This window comes from Acipenser ruthenus, chromosome 10 (assembly GCF_902713425.1).
Source record: "Acipenser ruthenus chromosome 10, fAciRut3.2 maternal haplotype, whole genome shotgun sequence".
NCBI lineage: Eukaryota > Metazoa > Chordata > Actinopteri > Acipenseriformes > Acipenseridae > Acipenser > Acipenser ruthenus.
This window is the reverse complement of record NC_081198.1, coordinates 3,036,982-3,056,920: the sequence shown is the minus strand read 5'-3', so window position 1 is coordinate 3,056,920 and position 19,939 is coordinate 3,036,982. Positions and strand designations below refer to the sequence as shown.

The window sequence follows — 19,939 nt, the reverse complement described above, 5'->3', positions numbered from 1 at the left end:
TTTATAACCAAAATGAATTTAATTTGATATACTGCACTGACTTCCAGTTTTAGGCAAATTGTAAAAAGGACACTGAACACAGTAGATCTACTAACTACAAGAACACAATGGGTTCTAAACCATGATGGGTTAATGCAAGATCACCAGTACTGTTACACAATTATGTACAGTTTGCAAATAATAAATTAGAATACACCGAGGGCATGCAGAACCAAGTCTTTGTCTTTAAAGAAAGAACCCAGTGTGGAAGTAAAACAAAAGTCTGTGTGGTTATAAAAGTAAAAATAATAATAATAATCCCAGCACAGACAGTGAATGCATCACCAGCAGCTAAAAACAGTGTGGATCAAACCATACAAGGCAATTCTTCCATGGTGTCCCATCAGGGCTGTGATGACTGGGAGAAATCCACAGACCTTAAGCCGAGGAAACACAAGGCCACTTTTTTTAGGAGCAGTGGCTTGAGACCTAGACTCCCCTGGTGTGCCGTGCAGTGGCCTGAAACCTAGTCTCTGAAACCAAGTTCCAAGCCACAAAGTGGCTTCGTGCTCCCTCAGCTTTACAATTAAAATGAACAGACTATTTGACATACTGAAATGGTACAGATCAATACCGCACAGGTATCATTTGACCTAGCTTAAAAGAGATCAATTCCACCTGGATCAAGCGACAAGGAGGTCTACTTCATACAGATAACACTGTACAGTATACACACTGCTGTAGTATTTAATTGGATTCAGTACAAGTACTGGCATTTGGATTTAAGATGCAATCATTTGTATTTCTAACTTGCCATTTATAACACAGAATTGACATTCAGGATACACTGGTGTAAAATGAACTTCCTGCATGGACTGTTGACCAGTAATACATACATATACAGTGTACATGGAATGTGATTTGTATTTTCTTTCCCCCCCCCCCCCAAAAAAAAGTATATACAAAAGGACTTGAATCACAAACCCTTTTCTTTTTTTCAATAGCCATCTTCTCGAAATGCAGGATAACCGACTGTTAAAAAAAACAGTATTTATGTTCTCTGAAGCAGTGAACTACAGTTCAGTTTTCCTGTTTCCCAGGTAAAAAGTCTACACAGTACACTTGCCGACAGTGCATGGGTTAATGCTTAAATATAAAAACGTTTGATATTGCCATTCTATTAATTACATTTCTTATATACAAAATCATACACTTCTACTTTCTATCAAGATATTAAGAGAGTATGTTGTACTAATTACTTGATTTGACCCATACGTGGATCAGCTTAAGAGGAATATTGGCTTTCCCTGTAACAAAACGTTAAGAGATTTAGCCAGGTCAAGGAGCAGCAATATTTCTTCTTTTAAAATGTAGAAAATATTCTGTAAAATCACAGGGTTTTAAAATCAACAATTGTGCAGTCCTGTACTATTTAACAGTTTATGTCACTCAAAACATCATATTATTTTCTGCAGTCTTTGAAAGCTCATATACATAGCAACACATATTATTAAAAATGTACCGTACATTTAACTATGACATTTTCTTTACTACATAACAAAGAGGGCAGTAAGTGGTGAAGGTTTCATTTGTTAGGTAATGCTGGTTGTTCCAATGTGTTGGTTTCACGTCTCCTCTCAAGAGTAAAAGATCTCAGTCCAACTCAATCTACAACAAGCATTTCATTTTCTTTTTTTTTCAGTTAAATAAATAGTAGAAAAATATTCCTTTATTTTTTTTTGTTTAAATCTGATATGCATTGTTTGCACTTTTTATATACACATACACACACACACACACACACACACACACACAGTAGCTCTGCTTTTCCACGAGACTTGTAAACACCATTTGCCATTATTTGCCATGTTCCAAAACCTGCACCTGCTCGGGTGTTCGAGTTCCAGTTTCAGAATAGCAGGCAGTCTCTCAAACACTCCCGCACTCAGTTAGTTCAGTGTCTGGCTGCAGGAGGGCTGTGTACAATTCCCAAGTCCGCTGGTTAATCCAGGCTGGCAACAGCAGGCTCTCGTTAAATAGCAGCTCCCCCAGGTCAGGTCACGCCAACGCGAGCGGCGCTTCAGCACTCGGCGTCCACAGTGTGAACGGTGACAGCTGCCTGCAGGTGGTGGCTGGGGTGCAGTGAGTAGTGGTGGGGGTGTCGGTACGGGTGGAACTTGTGGCTTAACAAAGCGGCCGTCTGTGGAGGCGTGTCCAGGTCCAGATCTTCGTCGTGATTCCCGACGTCCACTCCGGCCGACAGGGGGTCGTTATTGCAGGGCGGGTTCTCGCTGTCCTCCTGAGGGCTCATGGTGCTGTAGCCTGCAGGAGATAAACACAGTGGACCATTGTGAACTGGAACTCACTGATCAACATCACATTGTGAACTGGAACTCACTGATCAACATCACATTGTGAACTGGAACTCACTGATCAACATCACATTGTGAACTGGAACTCACTGATCAACATCACATTGTGAACTGGAACTCACTGATCAACATCACATTGGCAAACCTGAAGTGAATCACAGATAGTTAACGCTTGATAGTGTAACGCTTTATTTACTTATTATATTTTATTTTTACATTCACCGCGGTCTGAATTTGAACCGCTGACCCTCTGCACTAAAGCCAGACACGCTACAGTTTCGCTAAAGGGGAATCCCACTTCTTGTAAACAGTTTTGTTTTTCATTCTTAATGTTTTTTTTCCTTTATTTTTTTCTTCAAGTGTTCTCTCTGCAACTCTTTTTGCTTCTCAGAGGAATCAAGAAAATGGCAGATTCATGTCTTTTTTCCAATCACAACCATTACATATGGCATACTACATTTAACCCTTTGTTGGTTGTAAAAGTTCTGACTTGATACAACAATATCTTAAATGTAAGAAGAAACTAAACAAAAGTACTGACTTAAACTTTTGACTTCAAAGCAACCAGTTCAATACCTTGTGGCATTTATCATCAGAGTTCTCCGGTATACTGAAAACAAGTACAATTCTGCTTACCTAGCAATACCCACCTTTTCCATTTGATTTGACTAAGCTGGATAGAACTTGATACTATTATAATAAAAATTTACTGATTTACTGTAAAACGAGGTCAGAGAGATTAGAAATGCTGCATTTGAAAGTGCAAGGATAGAAGTTGGGCCCTAAAAATAATCTAAATGCTAAAGCGATACCCCAGACATTATGAACCCTATGCGCTGTGGGAAGCACCGATCTGGACAGCGTTTACTGTTCAGCCAAGACCTGGGGTCAATTACACTTGTAATTGTGCAATTCGTAATTAATTACATTTACAATTCACACATTTGTCATTCGATCAGTATTCTTGTATTTTCAACCACTTTTGGTGACCCCATTTGTTTGAAAAAAATAAATACAAGCTATATAATATGTTTCTGTATTTGTAGCTCTGATTCTTGCTTGGATATTTAGAATAAACAGAGCACACATGTTAATGTGTGGAGTTTAGTGTATTTCTTATAATTACTGCAGCACCATTGTTACTAATTGTCGTTCAACAAAACAGCATTGCAACTCTAATTTCAGCAAATAACCCTGCTGTAATTGCAATTAGACTTAGAATTAGAATTGACCCCAGGTGTGGTTCAGGCCACGACACTCTGGAGTCCTTCACAGGCTGCTGGACCTGAAAGAACAAACCAGCACGGGAGCAGCGGGCTCTTACCGTGATCGCTCTCGGTCCCTGACCTCCCCCAGTAGCGTCTTCTCCTCTCTGGACTGTGGCTGCGTCTCTCGATCACCGCGGCGATGAACCGCGTGTTACTCACTGTTCAAAAACAAAGCCACGTTGTTACAACACGGTCTCACCGTGGATGTCCTGTTCACTCTTTTTACAGATGACTTTAAGCACAAGCTAAATCTGCAGTGGCACCCCATCCCCTGTGCAGTGAGCCAAGGCTCCACTTAGCTTATTAGCAGCTCTCCTAAAGCAAACAGTCATTTCACAGCTGTAAGAAGCAGCGCTAATTGTTCACGGATGAGAAGAGCCATCTTACAGGCATCAGAACGCTTGAAAAAAAGAAATCTGTTTGTGAAACACTTACTAATGCCTCTGTCTTCATGGCTGTCTTCGTCCCTCTCATCCCGCTCATTATCCAAGTTTGACATTCGCACAGACATTTCTGTAGGCAAAGAGAAATGACAAAGCTTTTCAGACGGTGTTGCTAATTAAGTATGTATACTCAGAGTGCATATGCTGCGATTTAGAAAAATAAATACAAGGAAAAGCTGCATTGGCTGCTGGTATTTATGATGCCTTTTACTCAGCTCCTTTGGTGTTTGTGATAGCAATTCCACTGAACTCAATTTTGACAACTCGACAAGGGGAGTAATGCCTTTGCCTTAAATTGTTAATGGAAAAGCTTGTTACCTTAGATAATTCCTTAATCTCATTGGTGCAGTTTAATAATCCTAATTTATCAACCCATTAACTTAAAAGTGGAACACCACGTTTTAAAAGGTCACACATTAGACTAGACTTGAGTTAATTGCCAGGGCAGTGCCTCAATACACAACAGCAGTGTGCCAGAGTCTGCACTCCACCCCCAAACAAACACACTCGAAAAACACGCTGAAACACTGACAAAACAGCTGCTCCTTACCCTGCGCTGCAAGCGGGGACATGTGCTGGTGACTCCTCCTGTGTATCTGGTGTCTGTAAGCGTACACTGCCAGAACCAGCACCATGATACAGCCCATGATCCCCCCCGCCACAGGCCCCACCGGGGCGCTTTTAATCATGTTCAGTGTGATCACTTCATCACCTGGAGGAGGAGGAGGAGGAGGAGGAATCCGTTAGTTCTGCGAGTTACAGCATCTCACTGAGTCAGTCTAGGGTGAAGTGTCAGGGACCTCTTAATGGCCCCATTAGTAGGAATGTGACTTTGCATGTATTTGACCTGGCGTGTGCGAGAGGTTCCAATTACAGCATGTCACATGGGCAAGGAATAAAGTCAAACGGGACTTTAAAAAAAAAAATAATAATAATAATTTAGTCGTTGCCAATTTTTTTTTTTTTATTATTATTTTCTCCCCAATTTGAAATGCCCAATTATTTTTTTAGGCTCAGCTCACCGCTACCACCCCTGCGCTGACTCGGGAGGGGCGAAGATGAACACACGCTGTCCTCCGAAGCGGGTGCCGTCAGCCTGATTGCAAGGCAGTCATAAAGTCTGTCACTTTATCCCGTACCACAGGCATATGTTATAAAAGAACGCAGTGTTGAAAGCGAGTTACTTTGCCTTAATACGAGATCAGCAGGAACGGAGCAGGGCAGATGTCTTCCTGGTAGTTTTTGTGTGTGTGGTAATTTTACACACTTAAGATTAGGATGTCCTCTCCAATTCAGCTTTCATCATCCTTGGCTAGGTATTGACTTTTTTTTTAAAAATTTTTTTATTTTTACACGTTGCCATGGGAATAACCCAGTTTATTTTATACAAGCATATCACATGGGCTTCCTTGTTCTTACATCTACCACATCCAGCAGATTAGAGAGCTTAATACCGAATTTAAAAGCGCCTACCATTCGCACCATCGCTTAAAGAGTCTACTATTCACACTATCGTTTATGCTGTTAAAAGAATTGGTAGTAAAGAATGTGCAGAGGTGACCACAAAAGGGAGCGCTTGCTTTGCTGTGCTAGGAATACTGCTTACTCTGCTGAAGGAAGGGAACATTGCTGACTTTTGCTTGTGATAAAAAGGACATGACTTTCCAATGACGTAGACTAGACATAGGCACCCACAGATACAGAATCTCTCACGAAAAGGGCCTCTTTTTCACAAAAACAACTGTCACATCAAATCTATTTCCGCCAACATGCTGACAACATTAATGCAATACCTTTTCTTTAAAAGGATTGTATGAATAACTTACTTAAAATGCCCATGTCATCCACATAGGGACTCCTGGCTCCCACAATGCCCCCGAAGCACTCCTTCTGAAGAGCGCAGTAGGGCTTGTGGAGGTGAGTCTTCCCATCGCTGTCCACCACACACCATTCACAGTCCAGCACCCCAAAGCAATCGCTGCAACAACACAGAGGGAATGGTCATTGAGCTCTGTTTCATTTACCAGTCCTAGACTGGAATTGGTAGTATGCAGTAAACTGGGAACACTGTGCATCAGCCCAGTCCTGGTGGGGCTAGTGTGTAAAGGGTGTGTGAAAGGGTAGCTGTGATAGTGGCTTCTTTCCACCTGCCCACAAAAACAATATGAGGATAGTAAAGAAATAGAATTACCCGCTGGTGAACCTCTGGTTACACCTGGTATTGATGCACTGCGGCAGTGTGTCCTGCAGACTGGGGTCAATCAGTGTCAGAGATAAGGGGTCCTGGTGAACTTCACAGCTGGGGTTCCTGTGGCAACGGACACAAAAACACCAGGCTTTAAATCACATATACCCAAGCTTGTTGGCTTTTCAGGGCTTGGAGTTAGACTCTGAGGACAACCTGCAAAATCCTTTGCCATGGGAGAAATGCATCCCTTATCAGGTCTATGAGCTCGAAACAAGCACAGTTATGTACAGCATGGCTATCACAGCCATTAACCACAAGTCACACTTCATATCTTAAGGTTCACGTCCTTACCGGTTCTCTGCGTTGGTAAGACTGCCAGTGCATTCATTGACCTCTAGAGGGCACTCACAGGGGCATTCACACTCATTCTGCTCCATCCTGCAATAAGAGGAGACACACATGGAATATCAGTTTCGTTTTTGTATACAGCTCATTTTAGACCCAACTACTACATTTTGAGCAACTGATACATTTCCATGGAATTCTAAACACCACAAGCAGTAATCAAATCAATCTGAACATTTAGAAATTGTTTAAAATTAGCGCTGACCTCCTAGACAAATTTGTCGACAAAAGGATGCTCAAATGTGCTATAGCAAACTAACCACTTTGAACCCTTTCATGCATGGTGACCTCATTTGGGGATGGCTACAAAAGAAACCCTCTCCTAGTTTTTATATGGGGACCTATGGAAGACACAAATGCATGATGACCTCATATGAGGACACTATTCCCCCCATTAAGCAATGGAACAAAATGGACAAAAACATTTCATGCATGAAAGGGTTAGAGATTGTTTCCTCACCTGTGACAGTTGAGGCAGAGCCTGTCCACCATGCTGCAGGCACAGAAAGCCAGGGAATCACACGTTTCGTTCACAATCCCTGCAAAGGCGTTGGTGCCTGGGATCCGGGTCAGACGGTATTTGGAACAGTGGCTTCCATGCACCAGATTCGTCAGGTCACCCTGCAGGAAGCACAAGAGTTCAAATCAGCTACAAGATAGTGTTGCTGGCAGGGACTACGGTCTTAATTTTGTTGCCCCTGTCCTGGTTGCAGATGGGCAGCAAGTCCAGAAGGACCTTGTAGAAGGAAGTATCTGAGGGTGTAGCTTGTTCATTTTGACAAAAAAAAAGGAAACATGAGTCATGGTAGTTCTTATTTGAACCGCTAGATGGGGCTAAAGGACAAGCTAGACTTGCTCAGCCAAGTTGATTTTTATTCTAGGATTTAATGTACACCAACCCTTCGCTCTGCACACGAACAAACAAACAAACATTCATACCTGCATGAAAAACACATTTAGACAACAGCGAAATATTTAAAAAAAGACACATTGTGCCCGCAACATATCCCTGAGCGCACACACTTACAATAATGCTGGTGTTGAACTTGTAGAAACGCTGCACTGTTCTGTCACCGAAGCTATTGCACAGGTTTTTCTTCACAAAGTTGGGATGGTTGAGGATATCATTCGCTACCAAAGGCTCCTGCAATATCAAAGTTAGAAATCTTTACCGCATGCCCTGCTTGAGGGGAAACAGCCCTGTCCTAACCAGGCTCAGCCCACACTGCTGGAAGAACGTGTGTGGCTTTATTACAACAAGGTCTTACCTTGTGTGTGATGTGCTGCTGCACGTGTGGCTTTTTTACAACGAGGTCTTACCTTGTGTGTGATGTGCTGCTGCTCCACAGGTGCATGGCCTTTGGGGTCAATGAGAGTCGGGTGCGCTACCAGGTAACCCCTGTCTTCCATTATGAAACACCTGAAACAGGAAGCACTGGTTAGGAGGAACCCTCCCCAAAACACAGGACTCCAATTCCCACTCCCTTTTTAATCAACTCCAACACATCACTGAGCAAAACTGCAATTAGCAGAATTCTGTTCAAACAAACTTCTTGCACAGTGGCAACACATTACTTAAATTGAAGTCACTGCTATTCAATTCAACTGGCTTCAAATTAAAGCAGTTGAACAAACCACAACAATTATTGTGTCTCTAAAATATCAAATTCCAATTCCAGGTCCTTTGAAGGAATGGAGCTTAGCCCTGATTCTTTGGTCAGAACACAGTAGCTTCACTGTACTTGGTTTATTGGTGTATTTTTGTAGAAAACACATTTGAAACGTCAAAGCTCAAGGACTAAAATATAAAGCGAGTATGAAGTAAATGACAGGTATAATACCATCAGATTGCATTTTAATCCTACTCCTTCTGGCTGAGCCAACCGTCCCCTTGCAACACTGCTCTAAGAGTTTACCCTGGCTAAGACTCCTCAGAACAAGTGGGGTATTTCTTACCTCTGCTAGGAACCGAGTGTTTCAGGAGGGACAGATTAATGGTTACACTCAGGTGTACCTGATGTACTTCAGACATGATTCTGAGAGCTCTGGAGGCCACAAGGGTGCTTTAACATTCATAAGATGTGACTGAAGTGAATGTAAACACGCTGGGAACAACCCATAACGACCACATCACACTGCTTACAATTAATTTTGTAAGAACTACAACTTCAGAAGCTTGAGAAAGGGGGCTATGTGAGAATTTTCAAAATGAGAAAATCAGCTTAGTTGCATTTAGATAGTCTTTAAGAGCCTCAGTGGGGCATCGTTAAGCAAGTCCTTTCAGAACTAACAATAACCGTCTTACAGAGTCCAAACTGAGCACACTGTGTGGGGAGGGGGGATTACCTGATTTTGTTGCCCCTGTCCTGGTTGCAGACGGGCAGCAAGTCCAGAAGGACCTTGTAGAAGTATCTGAGGGTGAAGTCAATGCCCATCACTGCCACGGCGTAACCGGAGGCCATTTGGGAGCTTGTGGGGGAAAGCAGGCAGTTAATAGCAGCACCCACACCAGGTAATGTGCTCAGAAGAGCTAGACCAATCTGCTGGTTAAACCGGAGCCTACAGAGAATACACAATGGCCATCAGCAGAGACAGCTCATGGTGGTCTGACAGCATGACAGGGAGCTATTTCACATCTCAGAAACAACCTTTGTGTGTATCATTTAAACCCAAAACAGAGGCTTGCTTTTGTTTCATTTGGAAGCTCTTCTACTTTAAGGATTTTTTCACAGGGGATGACTTCTTGTTTGAAGTGCCTCATTTATAACCTTTCTCTATGGAAGTATTTCTACACTCTGTATGTATGCTTGCTTGTTATTACCTGGAGGCATGGATCGTGTGGCTGATAGTGACCACGTATCCAGCTCCCCCAACATCCAGGTAGGGTCCAGTGAAGGTGATCAGGCCTGGATTGGCCACGGCGTGAAGGTACCTGGAAAGAAAGCACACAAATTAAAACATTGTTTGCAAATATATTTATTTAAAATAAAATTTGGGTGTTTATTATATAGTGTCTGAAATCAACATATTTCAACGCACATTAATAAAAGATACATAAAATATGTATACTGTCGTAAAGTGTTTAACCAATTAAAAAACAAAACACAAAAAACACACACAGTATGACCGCCCTGTGCTATTTTTGACTCTTATGATAATGACCCTCATGACCTGCTCTGGAGTCTATTAACTGTAGTCTATCATCCTACAGGACTGCTTGCAGACACTTGGAGCTTAAAACCCCTACCATTGTCTTCTGGTGGGATCGAATGCTTTATCCATGAGGGAGCCAGGGTAAATCCTCAGCACCCCATTGGGCGTTGCTATGTAACGACGCACAATGTAACTGTTCAGGCCACTCATTTCCATTTGAGTCATCCATTCGTCAGTTACGTGACTGGTAGCCATTACTTCATTTCTGACAGAAGACTAGAAGACAATAAGAAAACACAGCAGGGTTCCTTTAAGACATGTATGAGAAAACACTAAGCTGCAGCCAGGGCTTCTTCAAGACAGGCCTGAGAACACCTTAACTCTTACAACACTGCAGACCTGCCTGGGTCCAGGAAAGAAAACTGAACAGATGTACAGTTTGGGCCCATGTTTATATCTTTTACCGCACAAGACAATTACGAAAGACTTAAGCAAAAAGCTGAAGCTAGCTAAAGTTAATGATTTAAATACTGTAACATAAAACAAATTATTAACAAACAACTAAACGTGCAATTCAGATGCTATCTGTAGAGGCTTGACATAAGGCTCCATTACAAATACTGACATCCTTAGAAGTACCACTTACATATTTATACACACTTTGGCAAATAGATGTTTAAATAAAATAAATATGCCACCACATTGATTACAGCAATGAAACCTCCATTATTTGGCCATTGCTAGTTTTGAAGCGGGGGAAAGCTATGGTGAAAGCTGCGCTGCATACTTTGAGCCCCGGGTTGGCGATGAGGCGTGTGTTGTCGCTGAGGTAGGCTGTGTAGTGTTCCACCATGCGTTTGGTCTCTGGCTGGCTCAGGTGCTCGTATGGAGAGGAGAAGCTGCCTGCAGACAGCATCACTGTTGGACTCTCTGCGTTGCACAAAAAAGAAAAAAAAAAAAAAAAAGAAAAAAAAAAGGTGAAGAAAAAGGGGTCAAGGAACTTGCTTCAGAGAATTTAAACACCGGTGGCACGGTACCGTGAACGACGCGTAGGCTTTAGTGTCAATCTTTATCCTCCTGCATAGAGCTTTCAAATGTGATAGACAAGTGGTTGGCTTCATATTACTTCTCTCCCTTAAGTTTGCTCTTACCAACAGTTGCCAGCTGCTTGAAGTGCAGGCAGGCGCTGGGCTGCCCCAGGAGGTCCAGCCGGTGGTACAGCAGCTTGCTGCTGGGCACAGTGTTGAGGTTCTTAAGGTGCTTCACTGGGATCTCAGGTTGCACGTAGGCAATGCACAGGATGAAGGATGTGTCTTGAATCTAGAACACAGAAATTGGTCCAAATAATACAAAATATGATTAAGACCAGAAGGAATCATGCAAGCTATGGGGTGCACCTCCCCACTGAAACAGAGTTAAATGGAATTCTGAGTCAAAATATTAACAAGGGAGTCAACACCTTCAGGTTTCGATTATACGCACATGCTTTGTCACGCTGTAAATCAGAATTCTACATTTTATATTTATTTTACCATTTTCAATATCCCCCCCACAACTAAGGAGTATACCAAATCTCTACTCAATGTTTTGCATCAAGTATGTCATTCTTAAGAGCAAAAAAACACCCACTGACAAATAACGAATGAAAAAATGATTCCATTCAAAAGGGCATGTTGCATTAGTTAAGCCATATTCCCACAAAAAACGCAGGGTCCGTGCCTGCACTGATGTCACATTTCGTTTAATAAATTCACCATTTACACACAAAAATATTGCCGGTTCAGTGTCTGCAATTTGGCGGCTTACCCCCATTTAAACAGAAGGCGGATATTCTCGCGTTTACATCATTTGCTAGTGTTCAGTACCATGATCAAAGCAAAGATGCCTTTGGTACCTGCTGTGGTATGCGTGTTATTTTTCACTATACTTTCTGAATATCACAACAGACTATTGTCAAATAAATCATAATGAGCCACTCGTGTTGTTGTGATCTTGTGGTGCTTGCCTTTCAATGATTTTAATTACACACAATACCGCTGGCATCATGTTCTTGGTTACACACCAGTTTCCAGGCGTAGCTGACGTTGTAAGCCTCCTGGCTGGCATCCCTCAGTCTGTTCATGTGCCAGGAAAGAGAGGAGTTCACAGGGACTGCAATGACCTGGCTGCCTAGAGAGAGGCTGTGTTGACAAAACACAACATCATTAAAAAAAAAAAGTTATTACAGTACAAATCCAACAAGGTCTTTTCCATCAACCTCGAATGGAAACAATTAGATGCAAGAATGGTAATTTCATAAAGGGAGCTTGAAGCCATTAGGAAAAGCTCTAGATCACTTCTGCTTGTGTATTTAATGATTTAACAATAAATTAAAATCAAATGTCTGGGGCCCGTATGGTGGTTCAGTACTCTAAAGCACTGTGGGGTTGCTGATTAATTTTGCTGGGAAGTTAATTCTCAAGCATGTAAACCAGATGCTAGAGCAGTTCAGCGCTGTTGACCCCCACTCTTCAATTACTGAGGCTAGTTTCTGGATGTCATCCAGGCTGGTTTGGGGGGGTTGGGGGGGTGTCTTGAACACACTGAGCACAGACGTCAACTTAATCACATTCAGGGCAAAATTTAAAAAAAAAAAAAAAAACCACCACACATTCTTACATATGGTTATGGCTGTGAGCCTTGTGTGTAGTCAAATCTCTAGCTGCATATGCTGTGAACCCTTGAACTCAGCCTGGGTCCCTCCAGCAATCTTATTTTCTTATTGATGAATCATCACCAGCAGACTTTACACCTCCCTCCAATGGTTGCAAGGAAAACCCTATTTTCGGAGAAACTCATTTTCTTCCCTATCCTATACTATCTGTAGCAGCCTATAAAGTCTCAGGTTGAGAACAGTATAATTGTACTATGCTGGCTTGTTGCTGTATATGTTTGATCAGGTGTCAAGCTTGTTGCTTTGCTATACTGCAAAAAAAAAAAAAAAAAAAACCTCGGCAAAACATGTTGCCATTTTTCCTCTTATGTAGGAACTGTGGAATTGTTTTTCAAACATGTTCAAGTGCAAGCATGGACTGTTTATGCAGCCTGTACTAGCTTTCTGAACCTGAATCGAGGTCAGCTAATAGCATTCCACAGCAGCACGGAAACTGTCTGAATGCCAGAGCATGACAGAGTTAGAGGTCATCCTGAGCACACAGCACGTGTGATCTACCACTTGCAGTCTGGTTTTCACATGCAATCCCAGCCAGAAGCACTTCTGTTGTTTGGAGCTTTCAGGGCTGGTCTTTTCCTCACCTGAGAATGTTTTGCCTCACCAGCTCAAAGCCAGGTATGTTCTCATAGTGGGCGATGTCAGTGTGGAGCGGTGGCTCGCTCAGCAGGTAAGGTCTTGAGAGAGAGGGGTGCATGAGTGTGTAACCTGGAAAAACAGGAAACAGCAGTCAGGGTGGTCTAGTCTCCATCCAGCCTTGCAGGAGGTTAGTGAACCCAAACCCCCAGCCCTGCACCAGGGAAGTCTCAGGAATGTGTCCACAGCTGCCCCCACCACAGTTGCCCTTTTTTTTTTTCTTTGATGAATTCAGATGCATACAGTTCAGTTTTGGCATTTTCAAAAAGTCTACAAAACAAGTGTCAAAGGACGGATCACAATTAAAAACAATACACAGATTAACAAAAGCGTTGCAATATAGATTATGAAACTGGATTGCGTTCTGACACCTGTAAAGGTCATTTCTTTACATCTGGGACTTGCCATCTTACATGACCAAAGTCTTGCATGCAAATGGCTTCAGTAGTATGCATTGAACTGCAGCTTTGTGTGCATCAGGATATCAGACTCCTCACAGCAGTGTTCATGGTAGCTGGTGGTCTTAGTTTACTTTGTCCTATTTTCTCAGTTTTAAACAAGCAAGGCTTCTAAACTTCCAATGATGGCTTCAAATGCAAGATGTTTCAAAAGTAGGTGACTGCATAATAACCTGGAACTGCAGAGTATTCAGTAGCGTTATTTTTACTTTGGCTCCCAAATGATTTACACACCAGGTGTCAAGGGGTTCACCTCTAAGTCAGTAATTTAGCCCTGTTTGAAAGACATGTAAAATACTGTATTGGAGACCGCCTACCTGTCTGTAATTAGTCTGTAGTTAAATGAAGCAGCTTGGGCAGATTGTAAAGGCACTGGATATAAAAAGGCACAACGAGTTTTCTTTTGTTCACAGCAAGACTAAAATAATTGAAAACTCCACTCATTTATCACCACTCTTTATCCTAGCCAAAACATGCCGTGCCACTGAGCTGCAGTGAAACTGTGGGCAGGTGAGTGATAAAGAGTTTGAAGTGTTTCCTCTGAAACAGGCATTCTACACAGCACAAAAGAGCATTAGAAATAGATGTCAGTCTAGACACGCCAAGACATGGACTCCCAAGACAGACACTCCCACCTGAATGTGTCCCTGTCTATTAGCACCCTGCACTAGAGCAATGGAACCTACACTTCCAGCACACAATGCCAGTGGGTTTGCTCCATTCAAATACCAACCTTTATTGTCTATGAGAAAGGTGTAGGATGCCAGAGAGTCCTGGTAGTAGGTTACATCTTCTAGGATGTAGGCCAAGTTTACATCGACTCCCACAATCCCCAGCAACAGGTTGCCAAAGTAACACGGTCTGACAACAGTCATTATGAGACCTGTAGGAAGAAATGGTTTCTGTAATCGCACGTATCGCATGATCGGTACCCAGAACATTTCAAATCACTGTATGTTCAGTGGTGGGCCGTAATCCACCGGACACAAACATATTGTAATGAATAATCAAAATCTACTGAGCAGTTACTGCTGTAAAAATTCTAACTTTCACTAGCTTTAATACCACTTATATTATGTATGTGTACTTTGAGCGCAAAACAGATACTTAGCAGTGGACCACCAATGTGTGATGACACCGATGACCCCTGCTGGTGGGTAAGCTTAAGGACATCTACTGTTTCTTTTGTACAGTGGTAAAGATGCTCAAGGGCCAGTCACTCATACAGTACCTTCTCCCATTTCATCATTGTAGGGCAGGCTGAAGACGGCCACGTCGATCATCCTGTTGGGCAGGTTGATGTAGAAGCGCCCCACAGTGGTCTCCAGGTTACTGAGCTGGTTCAAGACCATCATGCTGCCCTTGACGACTGGGAGAGACGCGCGGTCCCGCACTCCGTACTTGGCAGAGTTCTGCTCAGCCAGATCCCGCAGGAATGCCAGCTCCTTCAGTCCAGTGACACCCTCTGCACAGAGAGGAACATGTCAGGGTATAGAATTCCAACACAAAAATATTACTACCTCTACCCTTTAAGGTATAAGGGACATATGTGTCCCCACACATAAAATGATGCTAACTTTAATTTTTCCAGTGTGGTGCACAAAATAGTGTTTAAAGGGTTGGATCTGGTCATCCAAATGGTCAGTTTCCTCTTCGTGATACTTGAGTCACTCTCAAATGTATTTTAAGAAGAAAGCGTTTGAACAACAAGCTGCATTCCTTGTGTACCTTAAGGGGTTAAAAGTACTTAATCATTATTTGAAAAACATCTTAATCTTAAAAAGAGCATATAGTTCTTTAATAAAAACCTAGTAGGGGACCAGGGATAACACTGCCAATTGTATTAAAAAAAAGAGTAAAAATACAAAGAATAAGGAAAATAAGGAGCATCATACTGTCGTCCTTTGGTCGCTGTTACCATTTCATTTGTGATATGCACGTTTTTATCAACTCTTTAATAAAGACAGATTGAGTGTTGTATGGCTTTCTAGTAACTGAACGCAATCTGTGGACCGAATAATACAAACAGCATGAAAGTGATTGCCAGTCCATTTAAAAGCATCAGCAGATTCCCTTTGATAAACAACACTTGTTTTACAAAAGTGCTCCCATGTCCGTTATTGAAAGGGGCCGCTCGCTTTCATCTATTTTTGTATAGGTGTACGGTACACTCAAGCCTCCTTTCAGTGCTTTGGAGATCCGATTTTAATGTCATGCTGAAATTGTGTTTGTGCTAACAGATGCCTGTCTACTTTGAAGTTTTGCTTAACTCATCTCGCACCATTGTTTAGTGGGGGACAGGTGAAGGGACACAATCCAGCCCACCACAGAGCATGGAGATGAAGGGAAGGGGGTGGGCCATGTAAAACGGACACGACACTAATGAAGCGTATAGAGGAATCCATTTTTAAAACCTCTTGTTATTGAAACACGTACGTGCTAAAGAAATGGCTGCATTAGCTCTCAATGCCTCACATTCAAGTGATAAACCCTTAAAAAAAAAAAAAAACGACTGCATTAGCTCTCAATGCCTCACATTCAAGTGATAAACCCTTAAAAAAAAAAAAAACGACTGCATTAGCTCTCAATGCCTCACATTCAAGTGATAAACCCTTAAAGAAACAGCTGTATTAGCTCTGAATGTCTCACATTCAAGTGATAAACCCTTAAAGAAAATGACTGTATTAGCTCTGAATGTCTCACATTCAAGTGATAAACCCTTAAAATTGCTACATTAGCTCTCAATGCCTCGTATTCAAGTGATGAACCCTTGGTACCGTTCATGAGCGCGTAAGTGAGGATCATGACAGTGTTGTTCAGGCAGCCGTTCTCCGTGTTGATAACTCGGAGCGTGGCTTTCTTATCGTCCTCGGAGGAGTCCCTCGATGTGATTCCCGATGACAGGTAGATTATCACCATGTCAGTGTCTGCAGAGAGGGAGAGAGAGAGAGAGCGAGAGAGAGAGTGAGAGAGAGAGCGAGAGAGAGAGAGAGCGAGAGAGAAAAACACTGCACATCAGCCTCCCTCCAAGCATGCCAATAACTAAGTGTTGTGACAAGACAACATCCCAATGATTTCCTTTGGCACCAAAATGTAATGTGCACCAATTGGTTTGGAGTGCTGTAAAAACACTAGCCTTTGGAAAGTCAGTGATGCGAAGCAGACTAGGAGGGGATGTTGGATGTATATGTGAGCCGGCATGTGCCTGCTCTGCTACACAGCCCTAAACCCAGAGCTCTGCAGTAGTACAGTACTTTCAGCAGCAAATCATGTTCATGAAACTCTGCTAACATACACTATAGACTTCTAATACATCATTTGATTTATCTGTGTGTCTGATGGGTTCAGAAGCTCAGTTCTCAAAATGACCCTAATCTTAGGGATGAGAAATGAACAATGTGTTCTCATATTACTTATACGTTTCCAGGGAAGGAGCGGTGCAGAGACAGCTACAAAGAGCAGCTTTTGCTCAGTAAGAGAGTGCTCGGCTTTTATCGATTTGTGAAGTATGGATGCTTGCTGAAAGGTGTGCAGTACGAGCCCCCAGTCACTCTAGTAGCACGAGAAAGGACAGGCACATTGAACAGAAGGACAGCGTACTTGACTTCTGCCTGGTCACATTATGGGTGCCCTGGAGGAGCTGGAAAGCTTTCTGGAAGCCCAGGGCATGCTGGGTGGGGCTGTCCGAGGACTTGATGTTGCTGATAAAGGAGGACATCTTCCTCTTGGTTTCACTGGTGGCTGGAGACAGGAAAGCCTTGTAGCACTGATCCAGAGAACACGTCCGCACTGCATCTGCCACTGCCAACATGGAGATCTGAGCAAGAGAGGAGACAGCAGCCAAGGTGAGTACAACGGGACCATGCGCAAATGAGAGGGGCAGAAAACTACTGACACGAAGATCTTATGCCATGCTCTAAAGTTAAACTGGTAGTGTTTGGTATTACATTGTGTAATTACCATCTAGAAAACAGGGTTTGGGCCATATTAAATGTAATATTGAAGTTTATGCTGTATCTGTTACAAATGTTCGGTATTGCTACCTTGAATAGTTCTTCTATAACTGGCAGTTTCTGCCACAGGACCGCCCTCTCTTCCATATTTCTATTTATAGTTAGAATACTCACTTTATCATGCTCATCGATGGAATTCAGGATGACTTGTGCCGCATCTTTAGCAATCTGAATCTGGGTTTCCGTGGCCGAGGCTCCATGGTCCACGATGACGACTATGTGCTTTGGCTGTGGCCGCACTGCTGATACATACACAGGCCTAGAATACAAAACCAAATACAGACAGATTGCCTTAGGACACAGACCACTAAATGTAATTTACCTTTTTAAATTTCCATTCAGTTCGGTGGAATATTTCCTTTGCATGTCAACACCATATGGCTGACTGCTTCTAATTGTGTGTTCCTCACCTCCTTCACCTTCAAAACAATTAGGCCCGATTCTCATGTCAGGACCAGCTGCTTTACTTTGAACTTTAAATTATCTGATAAAAATACAGCACGACTGGAACAGAGCTAACAATGTAAGCTCAGCGGTAAACACGGTTTCCGCTTTCTGTGGAAAATGAGGAGGCCACTCCAACCAGACATGAGGGGCATCCTCCCTGATCAGTGCTCTTCCTCCCTCTGCCTGCATTCCTGTCAGGAGTCTATAATCACGGTGGCTCCTGGACAAGCAAGGGCAGGGGCTGTTTAGTTTAGCTTCGTTTTGTTTACATAACCGGAAAATGACTCTTCAGAAATTATCGTGGTATATGTAAAGGAGCTCCCTCAAATGCCACAGTCACTGTTTTAATATGCAGCACATGCCGTTCAGAGGAGAATGGCTTGGTAAAATCAAACCCATATTGTTTGTGGCTTTAGAATTGTTTAACACACAGGGGAGTATTCGGTCTCTTCCTTGGTAGTATGGGCGGCAGACGTGGGGTCATTTCTAATTAATTACAATTACAGCAGCATTGTTTGCTGAAATTAGTTACACTGCTATTTTGTTCAATTACATAATGCTGGAGTAATAACAATTCTAATTACAATTATACTAAAAAGTGACATGAACAACTACACACATTAACATGTATAATTCAAATTACAACTACCGGTACGGAGGTGAGCAAAGGTTCAGCTACAGTTACAATGTAATTGCAATGAGTTACGACTTTCACAATTACAAGAGGTCTGGCGCAGGGTTCAATCATTGCCATGCAGGAGTCTGAGGGGTGCAACAGGTCCATTCACTCTTACCGGCTGCGGTGCTCATAGGTGCCCTTGCAGCGGAACTTGTGAGCTGGAAAGACGGTGAAGATGCCCTCTTCGGAGCTGAAGTATTGCCACTTTATCCCAGGGTTGGACTTCAGGTTGTCAGCCAGCACTGTGGAGTAGAATGGAGAGAATGAACAGGGCGTGTGAAAAGACAAGCTTGAGCAACAAACAAAGTGTACTAGTCCCCTGAAACATGATTTTATTTTAAAGTGAGACAAACGTTCCATCGAAGGAATTCTGTAACTGATTTCAGTTCTGCAAACTGATACTATGCTATCATTCAGCAACAGCAAGCGTGTCCTTACTAAAACAAAATTGTTGTTTTTTTAAAAGGCTCAAAACATCTTCAAAAGGACTGTATTCCCAACCCAGACATTGGGTAGATATACAATGATCCTTTATTAATATAGGAAAATGAAGAGAGCAAGAAAGGAGAGCCAGTTGAAGAGGATTCATAATCCTGGAAAAACGTTCTCTTTATCCACAATGCTGACTGCTCTTTAAAAACTAAACAAAATCGGTTTATGACAAACCCATAACACAACACATTATCCTCTACATATTTTTCAGTGAGAGTTTCATGGATAATTACAAAACTGTAGCAACTGTTAGTATGGGCCCAGCAAGAGATTTCTGAACAACACTGTTAACGTTGCCAACAAAAACTAAAGCATTATCTGTGGAGGAAACGGAGACTCTCATCATGGAGATAATATCACGGTTTCTAAAAATTCCAGTTACCGGCATTCTAGCCAACAGAAGAAATGTCAGCCAAAAAAAGGTCAAAAATACGATAAGATCAAAATTTTGCCCTTCTTAAAGAAAGTGATTGTACAGCAAAATATAATGCAGTACTGTATTAATGAAAATAATGTAACAGAAAACATGCCTACATATTTATAAAAGTGCATAGTATGTGTGTACAGTTCACTTACACCTGACACACACACACAAACATTCTTCGGTTGCAATTTAGTTTACAAACTGCGAGGAGCTCTCTAAAATCTTTCTGGTTCTACAGTCATCCTTCGGATCCCTCCACTCCACGCAGAGTA

At 42.3% G+C, this 19,939-nt stretch overlaps 1 protein-coding gene across 2 annotated transcripts in view; it reads right to left on the bottom strand.

Annotated features, from left to right (window-relative positions):
• Positions 1-19,939, bottom strand: part of LOC117401207 (VWFA and cache domain-containing protein 1-like) — a 54,018-nt gene continuing 34,079 nt past the window's right edge. For both annotated transcript variants that reach the window (XM_059031505.1, XM_034001730.3), the window contains exons 6-28: positions 18,867-18,993; positions 17,740-17,884; positions 17,213-17,429; positions 16,390-16,539; positions 14,844-15,077; positions 14,346-14,495; positions 13,103-13,226; positions 11,871-11,988; positions 10,960-11,128; positions 10,596-10,738; positions 9,903-10,084; positions 9,477-9,587; positions 9,002-9,124; positions 7,976-8,075; positions 7,683-7,799; positions 7,116-7,276; positions 6,602-6,688; positions 6,254-6,370; positions 5,889-6,040; positions 4,613-4,774; positions 4,055-4,132; positions 3,676-3,777; positions 1-2,301 (exon numbers count right to left, since the gene is read on the bottom strand). In XM_059031505.1, coding sequence (XP_058887488.1) covers positions 2,060-2,301; positions 3,676-3,777; positions 4,055-4,132; positions 4,613-4,774; positions 5,889-6,040; positions 6,254-6,370; positions 6,602-6,688; positions 7,116-7,276; positions 7,683-7,799; positions 7,976-8,075; positions 9,002-9,124; positions 9,477-9,587; positions 9,903-10,084; positions 10,596-10,738; positions 10,960-11,128; positions 11,871-11,988; positions 13,103-13,226; positions 14,346-14,495; positions 14,844-15,077; positions 16,390-16,539; positions 17,213-17,429; positions 17,740-17,884; positions 18,867-18,993 — 3,311 coding nt within the window. In that variant the 3' untranslated portion in view covers positions 1-2,059. The remainder of the gene's footprint in view (positions 2,302-3,675; positions 3,778-4,054; positions 4,133-4,612; positions 4,775-5,888; positions 6,041-6,253; positions 6,371-6,601; positions 6,689-7,115; positions 7,277-7,682; positions 7,800-7,975; positions 8,076-9,001; positions 9,125-9,476; positions 9,588-9,902; positions 10,085-10,595; positions 10,739-10,959; positions 11,129-11,870; positions 11,989-13,102; positions 13,227-14,345; positions 14,496-14,843; positions 15,078-16,389; positions 16,540-17,212; positions 17,430-17,739; positions 17,885-18,866; positions 18,994-19,939) is intronic.